Source organism: Meleagris gallopavo, chromosome 1 (genome assembly GCF_905368555.1).
Source record: "Meleagris gallopavo chromosome 1, MGAL_WU_HG_1.1, whole genome shotgun sequence".
NCBI lineage: Eukaryota > Metazoa > Chordata > Aves > Galliformes > Phasianidae > Meleagris > Meleagris gallopavo.
Window position 1 is genome coordinate 53,905,355 of NC_139404.1, and position 18,211 is coordinate 53,923,565.

The 18,211-nt window shown below is 39.9% G+C and overlaps 1 protein-coding gene across 3 annotated transcripts in view; it reads right to left on the minus strand.

Moving 5' to 3' along the window:
* Positions 1 to 9,941: 9,941 nt before the first annotated feature.
* TXNRD1 (thioredoxin reductase 1) overlaps positions 9,942 to 18,211 on the minus strand; it is a 39,319-nt gene continuing 31,049 nt past the window's right edge. For all 3 annotated transcript variants that reach the window (XM_085227899.1, XM_085227908.1, XM_085227901.1), the window contains 4 exons: positions 17,501 to 17,608; positions 16,365 to 16,460; positions 14,763 to 14,897; positions 9,942 to 11,592 (listed from right to left, as the gene is read on the minus strand). In XM_085227899.1, the coding sequence (XP_085084025.1) occupies positions 11,524 to 11,592; positions 14,763 to 14,897; positions 16,365 to 16,460; positions 17,501 to 17,608 (408 nt within the window). In that variant the 3' untranslated portion in view covers positions 9,942 to 11,523. The remainder of the gene's footprint in view (positions 11,593 to 14,762; positions 14,898 to 16,364; positions 16,461 to 17,500; positions 17,609 to 18,211) is intronic.

Sequence of the window (18,211 nt, forward strand, 5' to 3'; positions counted from 1 at the left end):
CAAGAACATTTCCCTACTAAAAATGAATGTTACACTCCCCATGGGGTGGGCTGATATTCAGCATCAGTCAGGTGTGTAAGGTGAGAAGATGAGGATTAAAAAAAAAACAAGACAAAGAAAGAGAGCAAAAATACACAAGCTAGTTCCCCAGCTCTCACATCAGGGAACACTGTCTTCAACACTGTCCCTTCTGAGCATCCTAAAGAAGGTTAAATATGCAGGTATAAAAAACATACTGCTGAACTACTGGTAGGCTGATGCTGCTATAAGCATCAAGTCCCAGTACCAAGACAAGAGCTGTACAAGGCCAGCACATGTGTCCTCTACCTTAAGAGCCTGGGACATCGTTCTTGTCTGAGGCAGTCAATCCAGAGATTACTTAATGCTATAGTTAAGGATTTTTATTTTCTTAATTTAAGCAAACATAACTTTTATTTAGGGCCAGTCCCAAGAGACTGGCAGCATGCAGCTGAGCTCCCCTGGGTTGGCCCTGCCTTCCCACCATGTGCTCAATCACTTCTTCAGGCTGTGACTCAGCATTTCTGCTACAGCTACAAAGCACAATGCCCACTATTGAGATTACCTTTCTGCTTCAGTATCTTCATGGTGAGATACCTCTGGGTTTCATTTCAGCTCTCTAAAGTAATTAAAACACGTTTCTTGATAAACCAAGGATATGCTTCTAATTATTTTGCATAGAAAAATGTTATTTTCCCAACAAACTCAATGAGAATCTTTTCTACTAAGCCTAAGTTAATAGAATATAGATAAAAGTAAGCTGACATCTACTGGTTCTGCATCCATTAGGAAAACAACTTAAATATTTATGAGGAAGGAAAGTATTCCAGCTTTTACTACAAATATGCTATGTCTCCTAGCTTTCTCTGAGAAATGCTGTAAATCTTGTGAGCATACATATGTAACTAACCTGAGCTGCAGCAGAACATTTATTTATGGAGCAGAATATAACTCAGAAGTGCTAGATTTAGCACATCAGAAGCAAGCTACATCTAGTTCAAGGAGCAACCATATAGTTTACTTCCCTTTCAATAAAAACCCACCTATCTGATCAATTCACTATAGGTAACAATAGTGGTAATGCTTCTACTTTCCATCTTTCAGAAGAGACGACCTAAAAAACAGGCACCTGGTAATACTTGTCACTGCCCATCCATGTCAGCATGGCCCCACTATGCCAACACAAGCTCTGGCTGAGAGAGGCCACACTCCTCATGTTCAGTAGTCATTTGTTTGGACAGTGGGAATCACTACATTTTAAAGAGCATAAAGCCTTGACAATATTTAAATTCAGGAAGAGTGCCAAAATGATAAGTAGAGGGACTGAGGCTCTCCATTCATTTGCAGAACAGGTATAGAACAAGCTCTAGCAACACAAACCTCAGTTTACCCATATCTGTAGCCCTGCCATCTCTGGAGTAGGGCAGCTCTCATTGCTCTGACTTAATACTCATATTTTCTTTTCTTGCAGCACAGCAGACATAAAATTTGATTAATTTCAAGCCTGCTTGCCTGTTATGTGTGTGTATAGAAACTTGGGCACCTTTGTCCCTCTGTTTTGATGTACAGTGCCGCTCATAAAGGCCACTGACTATCCACAAGCTTATAGGAATAAAAGAAAAACCCAAACATACACACACACTTACTCAAAAAAACACCATGTAAAATAAAGATGTACAAGTTTGCAGCTCCTGAAGCTGTTCCCTTCCATCAGCCTGATGTCACTCCTGTGTACAGATGAGATGTGCTACTTCCTTGTTTGTCTAATAAATACAGACTAATGCACAATACAGGAAACTAAGACTGTAAAACTAATTTGACTAAGCTAAATATACTAAGTTGTATATGACACATCAGACACAGGGCAGTTACATGGGTAAATGTCATGTTCCCTAATTCTCCCACATGGTACTCATTTCACTAGCTACTGTATGCAAAAATGGTTACAGCGCAGAGGGAAGCAGGGAATAGCTTGTATATCCATTGTGTGATCACTGCCAATATAGCAGTCAGTGAAAACCAATGAATGCATTTTCCCTCAAGTATCAGAGTAAGGCTACATATCAAAAGTATTTGACTTCATCTTATGAGGAGAAAAGCTATTTTTAAAGAAATTAGCATCAAGAGGCATGAAAGCAGAACAGAATAACTTAATGGTCATGTCAAAAGAAAAGCAGAAGGCTCAGATGAAGATGTCTGTCATCCCACAGAGACTGCTTTTTGTACCAGCAAAGAAAGGAACATGGCAAATATGTCTGATTTCTTTGTTGTAATTTTAATTAATTTTTCCCCAGTATATATTTTACAGAATCACAAAATTGTTGGGGTTGGAAGGGACCTCTGGAGATCATCTAGTCCTGTCTCCTGCTAAATCACATTCCCTAGAGTAGGCTATATAGGAAAAATAGGCTATAAATACTAAACTTTGGCTGCATACTTTTTGCTGGAGGATCTTGGCAAGTTAGTATTCCATAAGCCTGTGACTTGAATGGTGAAAACATACTGACATTTAATCCCAGGGTTTGCCCCTTTCTGATGAGCCTCTACTTTTCTTCCCATAATGGAGCACAGGAAGTTTAGCCAAGGAAAGGCTGGGAACTGTAAGTTTAAGGACGGAGAGGCAAAAAATGACAGCTTGATTGAAGGGTTTTTATAACAGTTTGGCTGTTCTAATTCTAAACAGGGAGAAAATTAATGAGACAGAACTGTCCTCTAGCATTCAAATTATCCTAAAATTGTTAATGCTCAATCACTGAACACCACAGAGAAAATAGAAAGCAAGCTCCTGTACTCACCTTAATACAGCAAGACCTAACCCATCTTTCTTTCAAACAAATGTGTTAAACTTGTGATGGAGCTTGTTGGACCACCTGAGCCAGCAGAGATGACAGAACTGATGAGGAGAGCAGAAGGAAGTTTTGCAGTCCCAGCCACACACCTGGTTCTTTCAGGTGGAGCAGGAAAGATCACAGCCATAATCATCCTTTCTCCCAGTCACAAAGGTTTTCAGCAAGGATGGGTCTGTTTGCAAGAGGCATCTATGCTTCAGATCATCTATGCTTCTAGCAGGGTGAAAGCAAGCCAGGTCGTACAGTGGTCACTCTGGGGTGGCCTCATGTGCCTCTGAATCCCAGGGGCTTTGTAACCCATACAGAAAACAAAAACACAAACTTATTTTTACTTAGAATATTTTCTGACCGAGTGGACAGATTAATGGGTTTTAAAAGAATTTATGTAACGCATTTTGAAAAAAAAGTTACAATTAACACTCGTGTACAGTAGCGCGTAATGAATCCTGATTGATGGCAACCTAATGCCTTTATGTATGCAAATAGATTCATATACCCATGGGCTTTCTTCTGCCTGATTTGGAGGAGCAACTGAAGAATATCCTTGCAAGGGATAAAGGGAAGAAGATCTTGATGCTTTTACTCCTGATCCTAACCTTAAAGCTCTCCTTGCTAGGATTCAACATGGCTGCTTTCAGCTTAAGTGAAAACTGGAATTACTGCAAATAGCATTCACTTTGAGCTTAGTCTTCTGTGACTTGCCTCATCACCATGCTTTATAGTGCTGGGGCAGGTCTGTAAGAGGCAGGACAAGACAGCAGTGCCAAGTTACCAAGCCCAGGCCTACACAGCCTCAGACTGACAGCTCAGATACTGCTGAGAAAACACCTGTCCTGATTTCCTCCTATAGACAAGACTTAGTATTTAAACACAGGTGTGGATTTAGTACCTGCAGAGTTGATTGCTGTGATATTTAGATCCAGATCCCACTGAGTTTAGGTGAAAGAGATGTTCAACTGAGCGACAGCCCAACTCTGTCTTTCTAGGTGTAACTGAAAACAACAGGCAGTGCTGATAACAGTGCGTCCCAGCTATGTGTTAGGCAGCCTTTTTAATTTCTAATTAATGTGGATCCTTTTGAACTTTGACCTGTAACAGGAAGAAGGCACAGAGAAGCGGAGGAGGAGGACAGGGTCTCACTGCAGCTGCTTGGTGCTCATGACTCACAGAGTCAGCCACAGCTCTCTATCTGGACTGCAAATTCCAGCTGAGGTAGCATTCAGCATCAGAGATGGGCTTTCATCTTTGTCATAATTCTGTATTTATCACTAAAGAGAGAATGAAAATAAAGCAACGAGCAACACACCCTGTAGCCTCGGAGCTAATTACACATCTTTTCTTCACAAACTAAATGGAAAACACACGAGCTCAGAAGATAACCAGGGAGCAATTAAACACGTGCTTGTCAACGTGTCACGAGTAGTGTGTTGTTACAGTTGAAATGAAAACATAAAATGCCTTCTGATTGAACTTCTGCATAATTAGCACATCACAGAGCACAGCCATGACAAGTACCTGTCAACAGTTATCAGCACAGCAATGAGATTTTTCACTGTGAATAATAATGTCATTTTCCACTTTTGAATAGCAACGCTTTTTTTTCCTTCTTTTGAAAAATCAGCATTGTTCAAACAGATACAAATACATCCACCGTAAAACAAGATTTCATTCTCCTCAGTTAACACTCATACAGAACTATTTCATAGTTTTTGTAACAAAATCTCTTAATTCCATATGCAAAAGCAAACAACGCTCTAAACCTATATAATTCCTGAAGAAAGAGGGTGCTGCCCATGTGATGCTGCCTTCCTCAGCCAATTCCCATATCTCATAGAATGCTTTGTCTTTATGCCAGGCTGAAAATCATGAATGCTCTGGACTTGTACTAAGCTGATGATTTCTTGTAGGACCCATAAAATGCCAAAAAAAAAAAAAAAAAAACCCAAAATCAAACAAACAAAAACAAAAAAAAAAAAAACAAAAATAAAAACAACAAAAACCATGCTGTGAAGTTTCATTAAAGTTCTAAACTGCTCTACTGGTTTGTTTTCTGTAAACAAGTTGGTTATTAATAGATATGATTTAAAATGCGTGTTGAATTGCACATACTGAAAAGAACAGTCTTACCCTTTTTGGGTGGCTGTGTGTAATTTTATGCTCATTGACTAGGACTTTAATTAACAAGGCCTAGGAGTTTAAGACATTTTGGTCTTTAGGTTGTGTAGAGGGGAAAAAAAAATGCCTCCTACTAGCAACAACATCCTGACAGTCCTGTAAAGACAAGTTATGAAAAAAAGACTGAAAAAATCAACTCAGGATCAACCACAAGTATTCACAGTAGGGCAGGAGCCAAATTCCCTACCTCATGTAGCTGAGATCAAAATCAGTGCATTGATTTGCCTGACTAAGGATGTGGTTTTCCCATTCTCAGCACACCGCTGCATTCCTCTCTTCCAGCTCTGCCTGTGCTGTGAAAAAAATCATGTATCAGCATAGCAAAGTATCACAAAGAGGTATTTAAGTGAGCTTTGAGAGCCCTATGTTTCAGCAGCCACTATGGTACAGCCAAGCCAGCGGAGCACCGTGCCCAGGCTGGGAAGTAAGGAACTAACTTAGAGGGAGCTTGAGCATTTCTGCATGGCACACTATTGTGACATACGGTATTGCTTACATGAGAGGTAAAGAATGGGAGCAGATCAGGTGAATAATACGCCAAACTTCCACACTATGCAAAGTTCAAATTCGATTTTGTTTAAAATGTAACAACAAAGATCTTCAAGGGCAAGATATGTCTCTTTGTCTCTATGCCCTTGAGCACTAAGTCAAAGATTTCTACATTTCCACTCATCACAAGAAGGGACAAATGTTACCAAATGATTGTCTTTGTGATTTAAGGCTCACTAGCAAGCACAAGAAGAAATTAAGAGGGCAGAAGCTGCTGAAATTTACTACAGTTCTCCACATATCTGAAGTGTGCACAGAATTCCTACAGTGACACAGCAGTTGTTGGTGGCTCCCTGACTTGGAGCTGTCCTATTAGCAGGGCAGCCAGACCACCCGTGAGCATTGTGTGGGTTTGGGGTGCCCACAACATAACATGGACATAAAATTATTACAGAGCGTCCAGAGGGCTGCAAAGATAGTGAAGGGTCTGGAAGTCAAGACACATGAGGAGCGGCTGAGGGCCTGTTTTGCTCAGCCCAGAGCAGAGGAGCTGAGGGGAGGCCTGATGGCAGCTGCAGCTCCTCACAGGGAGCGGAGGACAGCGCTGAGCTCTGCTCTGTATGACAGCGACAGGGCCCGAGGGAACGGCATGGAGCTGCGTCAGGGGAGGGGCAGCTGGGGGGTGGAGACAGGGTCTGCACCAGGGGGCGGTGGGCATGGAACAGAATGCCCAGGGCCCCAAAGATACCGGAGTTCTAGAGTGCATTTGGATACCAGTCTCACACACAGGGTTAAGCTTTTGGGTGGTGCTGTGTGAAGCCAGGAGTTGGAGTCCATGATCCTTGTTATGATAGAATCAGAATCACCAAGATTGGAAAAGACCTAAAAGATCATCCAGTCCAACCGTTCACCTATTACCAATAGCTCCCACTAAACCATGTCCGTCAACATAACATCCAGTCTTTCCTTGAACACCCCCAGGGTTGGTGACTCCACCACCTCCCTGGGCAGTCCATTCCAGTGCCTGACCACCCTTTCTGAAAAGGGTGAAGGGTGAAGGGTGAAAAAACTTCCTACTTATCCCATTCAACTCGTGATGCTTTGTGATTCCATAAGGCAGGGCCAGCTGGGGTGCATCCCTTCCTCCATAAAGTGTGGCAGCAGCAAGTGCAGAAGATAACTGAGCTTTTGGCTGCCAAAACTAATCATCCTCCAGAGACAATTACTATAATCCCTCTGTGTCCACAGTGGTTGATGTAGCAGCCAGGGCAGACACACGAGGACTTCCCCACAGCTGTGCACAGATGCTTGTGGCTGGAGGATCTCTGTCAGAGTGGATAATGCCATCTTTGCATGCCAGCGCCATCGGATCAATGTGCAGCGCGGCTGGAGGAAAACAGAAGGCTCTTTAGCAACAGTACAAACCCACTCTGGAACATGTGTGCTGTGTCACCATGGCTCCAAGACGGAAACAAATTATCTTGCACATAAGCTGCAGGGCTAACAACAACTTGTGGAGAAAGGAAATCTTTGCAAACTGAAACGCTTCACTCAAAAATATTTCATTGTATACTTCAAATAAATTTCTGCATTGTAGTGATGCGGAAAAAGATGCCACTTCAATTTGCTCAACAATTCAAAAGACGTTGGGAAGCTACTGAATTCAATTTCAGCATGATTTACAAAGGATTAGTTTAAGTTTATCCCTTATTACTTCAGGCTGCTTGTTGAGAAGACAAAGATAGGCTGTTGGCTGCTGAAAGGCAATGCCCCAGCACTGACCCTGACAGGATGTGATGTCCCATCTTGCAGAACAAGATGAGAAAGTAAAGGACCTATAATCACATATGCATAAAAATAACAACACAAAATATATTGAAAAATGATTATGAAAACATTGAGTATGCAGAAGGATGATTCCTATATATTCATATGGCCACAGTGTATCCTGAATTGGAAGGGACCCGTAAGGATCATCCACACAAGACTTCCTAAAAATCAGACCATATCTCTGAGAGAGGTGTGCAGTCACTTCTTGAACACCAGCAAGCTGAGTGCTATGACTGCTTTCCTGAATAACAAGGGCTTGGAGGAGAGGTTGGGGTTGTTGCCTTTCCAAGTTTTCTGCGCTCAGTGGTTTAAGGACATCCTGTGCCATAATCACAGCGAGGGTTGATCAGTGTATTAACCCTTCACCCTGCTTGCATACAATTCATGTTTTTCAATACAGTTATATTTTTAGGCACTCCCAGTGGTAGTGAGTTCCCTAGTTATGTGTCGTGCCAAAAACCAGCAAAAAAAAATTTCACAACCTTCCATGGTTTTTGTTGAAGCCAGCAGCTCCCTGACAGCTTCTTTAACCATAGCTCTTGCATGGTGCTCGTCTGCCTTTCCCACAAGCTGTATGGTTTTGGGACTTGTGAAAACACACTTTAGGAGAATTCCCCAAGACAAGTCTGACACTGCAAAAAGCTTGCAAAGAAACAAAGGGAGAAATGAGAGCAGCAGATAAAAGCTAAAGTAAATCTGTACCAGCAGTGAGTTTTAAGGCACTGCAAGATAAGCATGTAAGTCACTTCTGTTCCTCCCAATACAAGAAAATATCATTTCCCTAGTGCATTGCTTTTCTTCTGTCTTGTTTATTGGAGGCTGCATATCTAAAGCAGACACCACTTCAAGGTGTTTTACGGCAACTTCCCCACCTGTTCTCTTTTCAGGCCGTTTTGATTTCCACTATGACTTTCCCTTCAATTGTACCTCACAGCACACCCTGATGATGGCTCGGCACACGTGCCCCCAGCACAGGGAGGGCTCTGGCTCCTGCTCTGACACACGTTCTTCATTAGCTTCCCAAGTTGAAAGGAACACATGCACCCCGACACATTTCCCAGCTTCCTTCCCAACTCTCGTCCCTAAAAACTGCACTTTAATTGGCCCAAGGCACTGAAATGAGCCCAATAGCTGCTCAAACACAGAGCTCAGAGACATTTTCCATTGCTTACTATTAACTTCTACAGAGAAATAAACGTAGTTTGGTACCCATCTGTGAGGCCTCTTTCAAACAATGCCTTGAATGGCATTAGCCACACTGCTGCTTTGTTTCCTCCCTGGCGCTGCAGTAAGAGTAATGCAGAGTGCTCTGAGGGCCTTTGCAGACAGCACAAATGCAACGTGCTCTCCATCCGACTTCAACTACCGAAAGGGAACCTCGAAGAATCTCATTTCAGCTCTAAATGGGCAATAAGCAGCAGTTTCAATATGACCAGTGCAAGTTTAAAAGCTTAATACAAACACAAGCTATTAGCTTAAGGCTGTTATTTTTAGCAGCCGTACAGCTAAGGAAGAAATTGTGCCAGCAGAGCCAAGGAAAGTGCAAACAAGGACAAAGTGAGCTCCTCTGCAGCCATCTGCCAGCCAGGTGTTGACCTGCAGTGCCCTTGCGCACACCGCCGTCTCAGCCTGCCTGGAAGGGAAATTACCAGTTGTGTATTTTTATTTTGGGATATGCTGATGGTGTTGGGACAAGAAACCTCCTTGCAGGAAATGGTTACACTAAAACACCTGACAGCTTTTGCTTACAGCATAGTTTTTCTCTCTGGGAACTTCTTTCCATTCCAAAGTAACCTCAATGTGCCACCAAAAGAAAAATTTGCTTGGAGACACCTCAAGTCACCTCATCCCACACCTCATAACTGTAGGAATACAATGGAACAGGAACCCCACAGCAAGACAAGCAACTTGGTCAAACCCAAGAGCACATCACTGCCTTGTTTGCCTCGCGTCACACTGCATGGCAGAAGTGCACTTCTCATTGTGCTGGTATTGCCTCGTAGTCCTTTATTTAACCATGCTAAAAACCTCAGAGTTTAAATTTAAATTAAAAACAGAAGTATGAACAAAAACTTTCTGAATTATCAGTCACTGTGTAATAACACACATTACCCCAGTGACATGACTCTTGAAAAAGAACAGGTACATATGGGTGCAGAACTGCAAAGTCATGCTCATACATGTCTTTTCTCCCTACACACCAGGATCTGACATTCTTACAGACATGTATAAAAATAATGCTATCCATGTGCTTCAAAGTGAAGAGCTAAATTGTGGAACAGCTCAGGAACCCAGACCTCTGTTTTTTCAGAAGCTATATGCACACAGCAAACACTGGTAGAGTTGGCCCCAATTTATTCCTTATTTTTAATTATGTTCTTCTGATATATCTAGCTCACAAAAAACCCCCCCACATATGGAATAGCCCCATATCCTGTTTTCAGAGAAACATCTACCTGCAGAATTCAAAAGGCTGAAAGAAATCACAACTTTATCAAGGTGCCCTCTTCTGGCCTATTAAAAAAGCTATCGTGCCATCACCTGCTTTCTTTTCCTGGAAGTCATCAAAATGAGAACCTGTTTGTGCAAATATTCAATCTATTTAATAAACTGGCCAGAAAAAGAACACCACAAACTGTCCTTCTGATACCATACAGAACTCACTTTAAAATCCTTCAATTATGACTTTATAAAAATAACTTAAAACAGTATTCTAGTAAGAAAACCATGAGTTTGTTACTGGGTAGAAACTGGGTAGAAACAAAGTGTCTTGCCTGGAGGGATGGGGAATACATCCCATTTTCACACCACAGTGAACTCCAAAGAACCATGTAATGAAAGTAACCTGAACATTCCTGCTAAAACAGAGGGAATGAAGAACCAGATCAAAAAGCACAGACATTTCCATTACAAAGAGGGCTTTACCTCTTTCTGATAAATATGTATGCAGTTTATCTGGCAGAAGAGGAACATTCAAGAAAGTAACCTTGCTCGCTATTTTTCATGGAAATCCTGTTTCAAAAGTATTGATTTCTTAATCAAATACGTTACAAAACATTCATAGAACTAAATATATCTTGTAGGCCTTGTCTACATAGAAGAATTTTCACTATTTTTTTCAGAGATTGAGTGGATGGTGGTTTGCTTTTCTTTTTTTTTTTTTTTTTTTGGTTGCTTGGTTTTGACTCGATCACCCCATCAGTGTGAAGGAAGCCTCAATATCACTGTGTGCAAAGTGGCCAATTCAGACCTGAAAGTGTGCAGTATGCCATTGCACACTGAAGAGGAAGAATTCATCCAAATTGAATAAAGCTATCTCATGCTCTTGAAATATAATTCAATCCAAATTGGAAATCTGTCAGTTTCAAACTGGATTATTTATAATCATGTAAACTGTAAGATAAAGCTATAGAGGTCACTTCTGTGTTATGTGCAAGGTTGTTACTATCAGAAAAAAAAAAAAACAACAAAAACCTTTCTGTATAACAAGGCCTTAATAAAAACTATTTTCTTTCTCATTAGTAATATTTTCAGAAATAAGTATCTCTAAAATAAACAGTCATAGCAGTCCGTTTGGAAGCAAAGAGAGTCAATATCGTAGACAGCACTTTTTTTTTTTCTTCCCAGTGATACCTCCTTCCTCATAACCCAACATACAGATAATATCCCCAACGTTGGCATGCAAAAGTCATTGGTAAAAATGCATGCTCGTAAGGATAATTTGCAATTGCAGTGTTATAATTCAGAACACAGTTGTCTGAACTTGCGGTGACATTCTTGAGTTAGGATGGTTCTTTGTTCAAGTAGCAAATTACAGAGGAAAAAAAATAAAGTTGTTCAGCTGTGCCAGCAGTTCTTCCATCACTGCCCACCAGACAGTGCAGGGTTCAGGCTGTGATTTCATGAAAGCACGTGTGAAATGCTCTGCTAAACATCAGCTGGATTGTCAATGTGCCCATTGCATTGTTGATTGCCAGTCAATCACCGCTGGTGGCTAACTCCCATTTTGTTCTTCTCCTCAGGACTGTGGAGTGCTCTGTCTGAAACATAAACGTTTCTGCAGTCATCTGATGATCACTTCTTTCAAAATCTTTCTTCTGAGTTGTGCAAGTCAGCCATAGCGATGAAAGTCAGTCTCTGGCAATAACAGGAATGGGGGTCTTTAACCTCAGCAACCAGACTGAAGGGTACTTTCACCAGAACGCTTGGTGATGGACAGAGTGGTAAATACCTTGATAGAAAGAAAAAAAAGACAACATTTAGTATGGCTAGAATGAATCTTCTCTTCTGGAAGATTAACATAGGCATAATGTTTAAAACCATAGCTATTTCTTGTAATAAAATAACAATGAAAGACATACATTTAAAATCTTGTCACTAAACAGCACACACATACAAATACCCTTTGTTCTCCACATTTGCCTTATGCCAGTGAAGCAAGTCTCATTTCTTTACAGCCCCTTGTCTTACTGCTGCTAAGTTTCACAGTAGAAAAGGGCTCAGCAATAATACTCTCCAGTTTGTACACCTACTGACTAAGTGTCTTTATTTCCCAAAGCTGACTTCTTCTTTGGCAAATCAAAGCTAACCTAAGACTATAGAATTTGAAGAGAGCATAAGTTCTGCCTCTGTATCTTTTCAGATACTATAGAAATGAGGAGCTGATTGCTGATGTAGATATTACATTTGTGTTTTGTACCCTCTGGACAATAGCTAAGAAACACCTTGTAAATCTAGTTTGATAAAGTAAAATCTTTAGTGCTTTCAAGTCACATTAAAGAAAACAACATGTTCAAAAGTAATTATTGTAAAAACTAAATGGCGTCAAAATTGAAAAGGAAACATTCTACAAAACTGTCTAAGGTTAGAACTTTACTATGCAAACAATTGCATTGTTTTGCATAGATGCAATATAGAAAGGATAAAAGGGAAGCAAGATCCACTTCAGTCTCAATGATTCAAAGTTGCAATAACTAGCTTTCATCGAAGCCATCTCGCTGGAAGAATAAACTTAGCACAGAATAAAGAATATACATATTTCTTTTATGCAAATAACACTGAAGTATCTGAAGATAACAGGTATCAGAAAGCTCTACAGTCTTGCAAGTAGAAACCCTGGTGCATTAAGGCTGCCAGAGCACATCAGAAAACATTAATAAATGATATACTTCCTCCACTTTCTACAAGCATAAGAACGTTATGCATAAATCAGGAAGATAAATGCATGTCTAATGTATATGGAGAAAGAACAGAAACAGATTTAAACCAGGGTGCATGGCTTGAGATGGGGTTTCTAACTCTTAGTTCTGATCCACAGACTGACAGCGTATAGGTACTCTCATTTGTTGTTACTTTACTTTGAAAGACAAAAAACAGAGAGTGCACAATTGATCTATTTTGTTTCTGGCTCAGGTGCAAGCTCTGGGTCTGCTAGCCAGCTCCAGTGGCTGCAAGGACCCCTCAGCTCCCCAGCTCCAGTAAGCCAGCTGGGAGTCATTTAGTAATCACTGGAAATGTAAGTTTTTGACAGAACATACCATTTATGCAAGTGAAGACAACTCTGTAGATCTCATAACTGGAAAACAGTCATTAGCAAACTCACAGAATTGTCCCTGTTTTCAGAAGACACTTTCTTCATCACAGATGCTCAGTACGTGCCTGTATTTCAAGCTGTGCAGTACAGTGCAAGGTGAGAGGTAACTCTGTAAGGCTGCGGACTTACCAATCTGTCTTTGCAGTTATTTGTACTTTGCCTTACAAGAAATTTTATTCAGAATTGGGCTTTCTGCTGAACAAAATGCTGCTCAAATAAGGGAAGTGAAATCTGGTTCTAATTTGTAAACAGTGAGAAATGGAATCCTCGGTCTTATAGTCTTTTTCAAGCTGAGTAATACTGTATTTCACATGAGGCTCTTTGAGCAGACAGTACTAATGCCAGCAAAGATGTCAGTATTTGATCCTGCAACACTGTGCCTTTACTGCTCAGATCAGAGTTCATTTTCTTTAGCCTTTTTAAGGATGTGTGATAAACAGAATGCTGTTATCCATTACCCCCTTCAGCCAGATATGCACAGTTCTGACAAATTCCAAACAAACTTAAAGCATGTTTTTCTTAATCAAAGAGTACCATCTTGCACTTCAATTTTTGTTTACTGCATAAGAGATTAAATTAAGTAACAGGCATAAAAAAGCCTTCTGAAGATGGGCACTAAAAATGATCACTGTTCCCTGGAGCTTTTAAATAGTGTATTCCTCCTAAGCCAATTTCTTCCTCCCCCACTCAAACAAATATGATTATCTGAAATTACCTCCCTAAATTATACCTAATTATCATTCTATTCAGTTTCAGTTTTAGCAGCTCAGATGTCCAGAATAAATTACGACTATAATCTTCTCTTCACACTGCATATGCTAATATCCTACTCAAGTTCACAGGTTTGAATGCCTCACTCAAAGTTCCCCCTCTACAAGGCCCCTGATAAGAACACACTGCTTCTCTTCAAGGGCTTCCAAGAACACCAATAGATGATATCACAGAGGAAAAAAAGAATCTGTACTGCAGATGCTTTGGAGATGATTCAGATTGCTTGCAGTCAGAATTAAAGATGCTCATATTGTATTGCTTATATCACAAAATAAGAGAATTGGACTTCTTTGCTAACAAACCTGTACCTCAATGCTCTCTCTTATACTCTGTAGCTGAAATATGCAGATAAAACCAAATTCTGTACAATGACCGACAAAGGTCGTATGCAGTTACCTGAGATTCTCAACTAAAATAAGAGGTCCTAAATCTACTAAAATCAGTGCAGCATCACTGATTTACATGTGTGAGGAGCTGTGCCCCACCCAACAGAGAAAATTCAGTTATTCATTGAAGAGAAACAACCAAACACAAGAAGTGGTTGCGTGGCCTTGGGTACTTCACTTCAAAAATGAAGTGCTAAAGGGCAAAGCAGAGGTCTTCAAAAGAACAAAACTGAACAGAAAAAGTGCCATGTAGCTGGTTCCTCCATTCCACAACAGCAGTTTGAGGGCCTATTTTCAGTATACATATCCAGAAAAATTAACTCTGACAACCATCTCAGTGGAAACAGGATTTGAAGCCTTCAAAAACGGATGAGTGGGATGAAGATTCTTTACTCCCCAGCAGAGGGAGCACTGGGTTAGGGGAGACGATAAATATTTCACAAACAGGAAAAAAAAAAAAAAAAAAAAAAGTCACATTAAACCTAAATGTTATATTTATAAATGTTAGAAACAGATCGTTTCCTGTCCTATCTTCCCTTCTACCTTCCCTAAATTCTGACTTCTTGAGTTAAATTCTGATATTCAGGTTTCTAACACCTTATTCCAGAACGTTACCAAAACCAGGCTACAAAGGTGCCTTCATATACAAACCTCTGCACAGACTGGATGAATTCCTATGGTGCTGTCCAACTGTTCTTTGGTCAATCCACATTTCATAGCTGCTGCAAAGCCTTGCGTGACTTCTCCAGCGTTTGGACCGAGGACATGGAAACCAATGACTCTCTCCTAAATAACAAAGACAATCAAATGCAAGAGGAGTTATCTCCTTTTTCTGAATTTTTGCTGAGTTTTCTTACTCAGATTACTTAATTTCATCAGTTTACAAAAGATACCACAAATCAATGAAGTCACACAAACACGAACTAACCCTAATCATTATCTCTAACAGAAGGGACAGTGGGAAAAATGTTGTCTTCTCTATGAAAAGGAAAAGATTACATCAAGAATCTGCTTCCCCTTCAACTGCAAAATATGCTGAACTGTGCAGATATTCTTCCTGAACATTCAAAGGAACAACCTGTGCTGACTTCACTTGCTTTTCCTAAAGAAAGTCTCCCCCAGCAAAAGCTAACCGCTGTGCACTTTGGTGATTTCAGGGCATTAATTGGACTTTGCTGAGCATTGACCTAGCCCAGCTGGGAACTGAAGTTATCTGCTCCTCCTGCTAAGTATCATATATGAGGGAGTGTGGATACTCAGAACAACGAAAGGTTTTTTTGTTTGGTTGGTTTTTTTTGACTTTCAGTAAGCCTGAGAACAGAGTATCAAACAAGGTTCATACAAATAATAAAAGCTATAATTAGGGAATAACAAAATTTGAATTGTCCTCATTTTTCCCTTTAAAACAAATAAATAAAATAAATAAATAAATGTAAAAATAAAACCACAAAAATTAAGTGGAGATAACTAGTTTCCACCATAAATTCAAATATTTACTGAACAAAATTTTCATCCAGGATAACTTGCAACTCTATCTCCAGGTGCTAAAACACATTTCCGTTTTTCAGAACAAGAAACAGAAACAAATAAACGAAACACTTTAAATCACCATTAAGTCTTTCTATTTTCTTAAGTAACTTGGAGTAGGAACATAGGCATGGGTATTAAAATAGCATCCACCCCAGTACAAACTCCTCCAGTAAAAGGAGATGAGCAAAACCAGACAGGTTTGCAGACTTTACAAAATTATGACATAATGCTCAGGAAAACTCCAGAAAGATCAGTTTGTATCTGCTGATAGAAGAAAATAAGTAAAATAAATCCAAAACTTTATTAGGGCTCATATATTTATAATATTTGCTTACTATTGCAATCAGAACTTATTTATGTTTTAGCAGGTACTGAATGTTTCCTTAACCAGAAAGTTTTACTTTAGTCCTACAATAATCCTGGCATATCACTTGAAATGATATTTGTGCAGGCAACATACAATAGTTCTGTTGGAAGCATCTCAAATATTCTATAGACACATGTGGATTTGCAGAATTCACAAGATGTGATGCATTCTGAGTGACCTCAATTTCAGAGAGAAGAATCTCCCATAAAAGCAAATCCCACTCTGGGGAAGGGAGAATAAAATGCCACTGATACAACTTCTAATACAATAATATTACGAGTTTACAGCTGTGGTATTAACAGTCCCTATGATGAACAAACAATTTCTGCTTTCCCTGGAAGGAAAGATACACTTACATTATCTTGAATATTGCAAATGATCTTTGCATAGCATTTGTTGTTGTCTCTGGATGGTACAGTCCACTCCAGTGGCCAGAAATGACTATGGTACACCTGGAAATACAACAAAGATTAAAAAGAAGTTCCCTAATTACACAGCAGACAGCACGATCTTCCAAAAGCTGCCAGTTTACCTTAAATTTGCATTGTCTGTCACCAAAGGCAGCACCTTACTACTGACTGCCATTGCAGCAGACTTTGGAGGGCAAAGCACTTTTGGAAATCATTCACGTAAAAACTTTCAACAGCTGAGATGCAATGTGTGGATGAACCATTGACTAGCAGCTCTTCATTAGCAGTCAGCCATGTACACAGAATTTGGGAAACATGAACTCAGGGTGAGAGTCCTTCCCCACTACCCCCCAACCAGTATCATTGGACAGATGATTTATATAAGGCTCCTCATCCATCTGATAGGATACATCTCAGAAAATAATAAGAGTGTTTTGAGACAGTTCTACCCCAAAATCCTGTTTTAAGTTGAACTTTAAGTTGAACTCTACTCATATGCTTATTTCCCCAAATAATGCTCCTCAAGTGATCTTCACAGGACATAAACGAAGCTCAGATTATTGTCTGACTCCCTTTCCTTACGCTTCCTGCAACGTGGTCTCTATGGCATACTGTTAGAACAGCTTGATGCACTAAGTGTCTAATTTCATTCAACAGCAATGCCAGTGAATGAAAAGGGATTACTCAAGTGAGTAAAATACCTGCTTACATAGTCAAGCAGGGAAAATGATGTTGCAACACTGGGAGCATAAAGTCAAACCAAGAAAGCAAGTCTCTTATTTGGCACTAACTTCATACTAACCTTTGATTCACCCTGAAGCACTTGCAGAATTTTTTTTTTTTCCTTTGAAGACAAATACGCCAGCTATGAGCTCTATGTGCCAAAGACAAGGCATATTTGGAACTAGAACTATCTGAACTGGGAACTTTTTATAACATCCTCGGAAACTGCTAAGGAAGACTGAAGTATACCTCCTTCTGCCCTTACATCAGAACACAGAATGCTGTTTGAATCAACTCTTAACATTATTTCAAATTACCAAATTGGGAACTTAAAATCCAAATGAAACTAAGGCATTTACCTCAATGTTTTCTTCCCCAAACTTCTGTATTGCATTCTCTTCAGAATATCCACATGCTCCATACTCTAAAGGAGTGAATACTGTAGTGGGAACATTCACATAGTCACACTGTGTGGTTTTGAGAATAAAATAAAAAATACACAATGTTAGTAATAAAAACAGCATTTTGGGTAAAAATTCAGCAGTTTGAAAGACAGGAAGAAAACTTGGATTATTATTCTACTCTGAAAGTTGCTTTTAATATCATTTTAAATCATGCTGTCCCCCACTCAGAAGTCTGGTGCTGTCCCACACTTAGAAGTGTTAACCAGACCATGAACAGGAAGTCTGTTTAAAGCCATACTGACATTGACATGCATAGATTAAGAAGTAAGAGAACATTAAGTGTCCTGCTTTAAAGCATATCAGATCACAGGTGACAGTGGAAATAAAAAGCAAACTGTTCAGCTGCTTCCACAAAACACTCTATTTTTAACAGATGATGATACAAAAACGTCCACCATCTAATAACTATCATCTTTTTCTTCAATCACAGCCTAGGAGATGTCACAGAACCAAAGGCATGAACTACAATCACTTGAAGAGACAGCAAGAACTAAAGCTTTGCCTTAACATATACCATGAGTCAAATAGCCCTGACTTCACGGGAGCTTTAAAGTGTTCTCTGTTCAGAATGGTTCTCCCAACTTAACACGATGCATGGAAAACAAG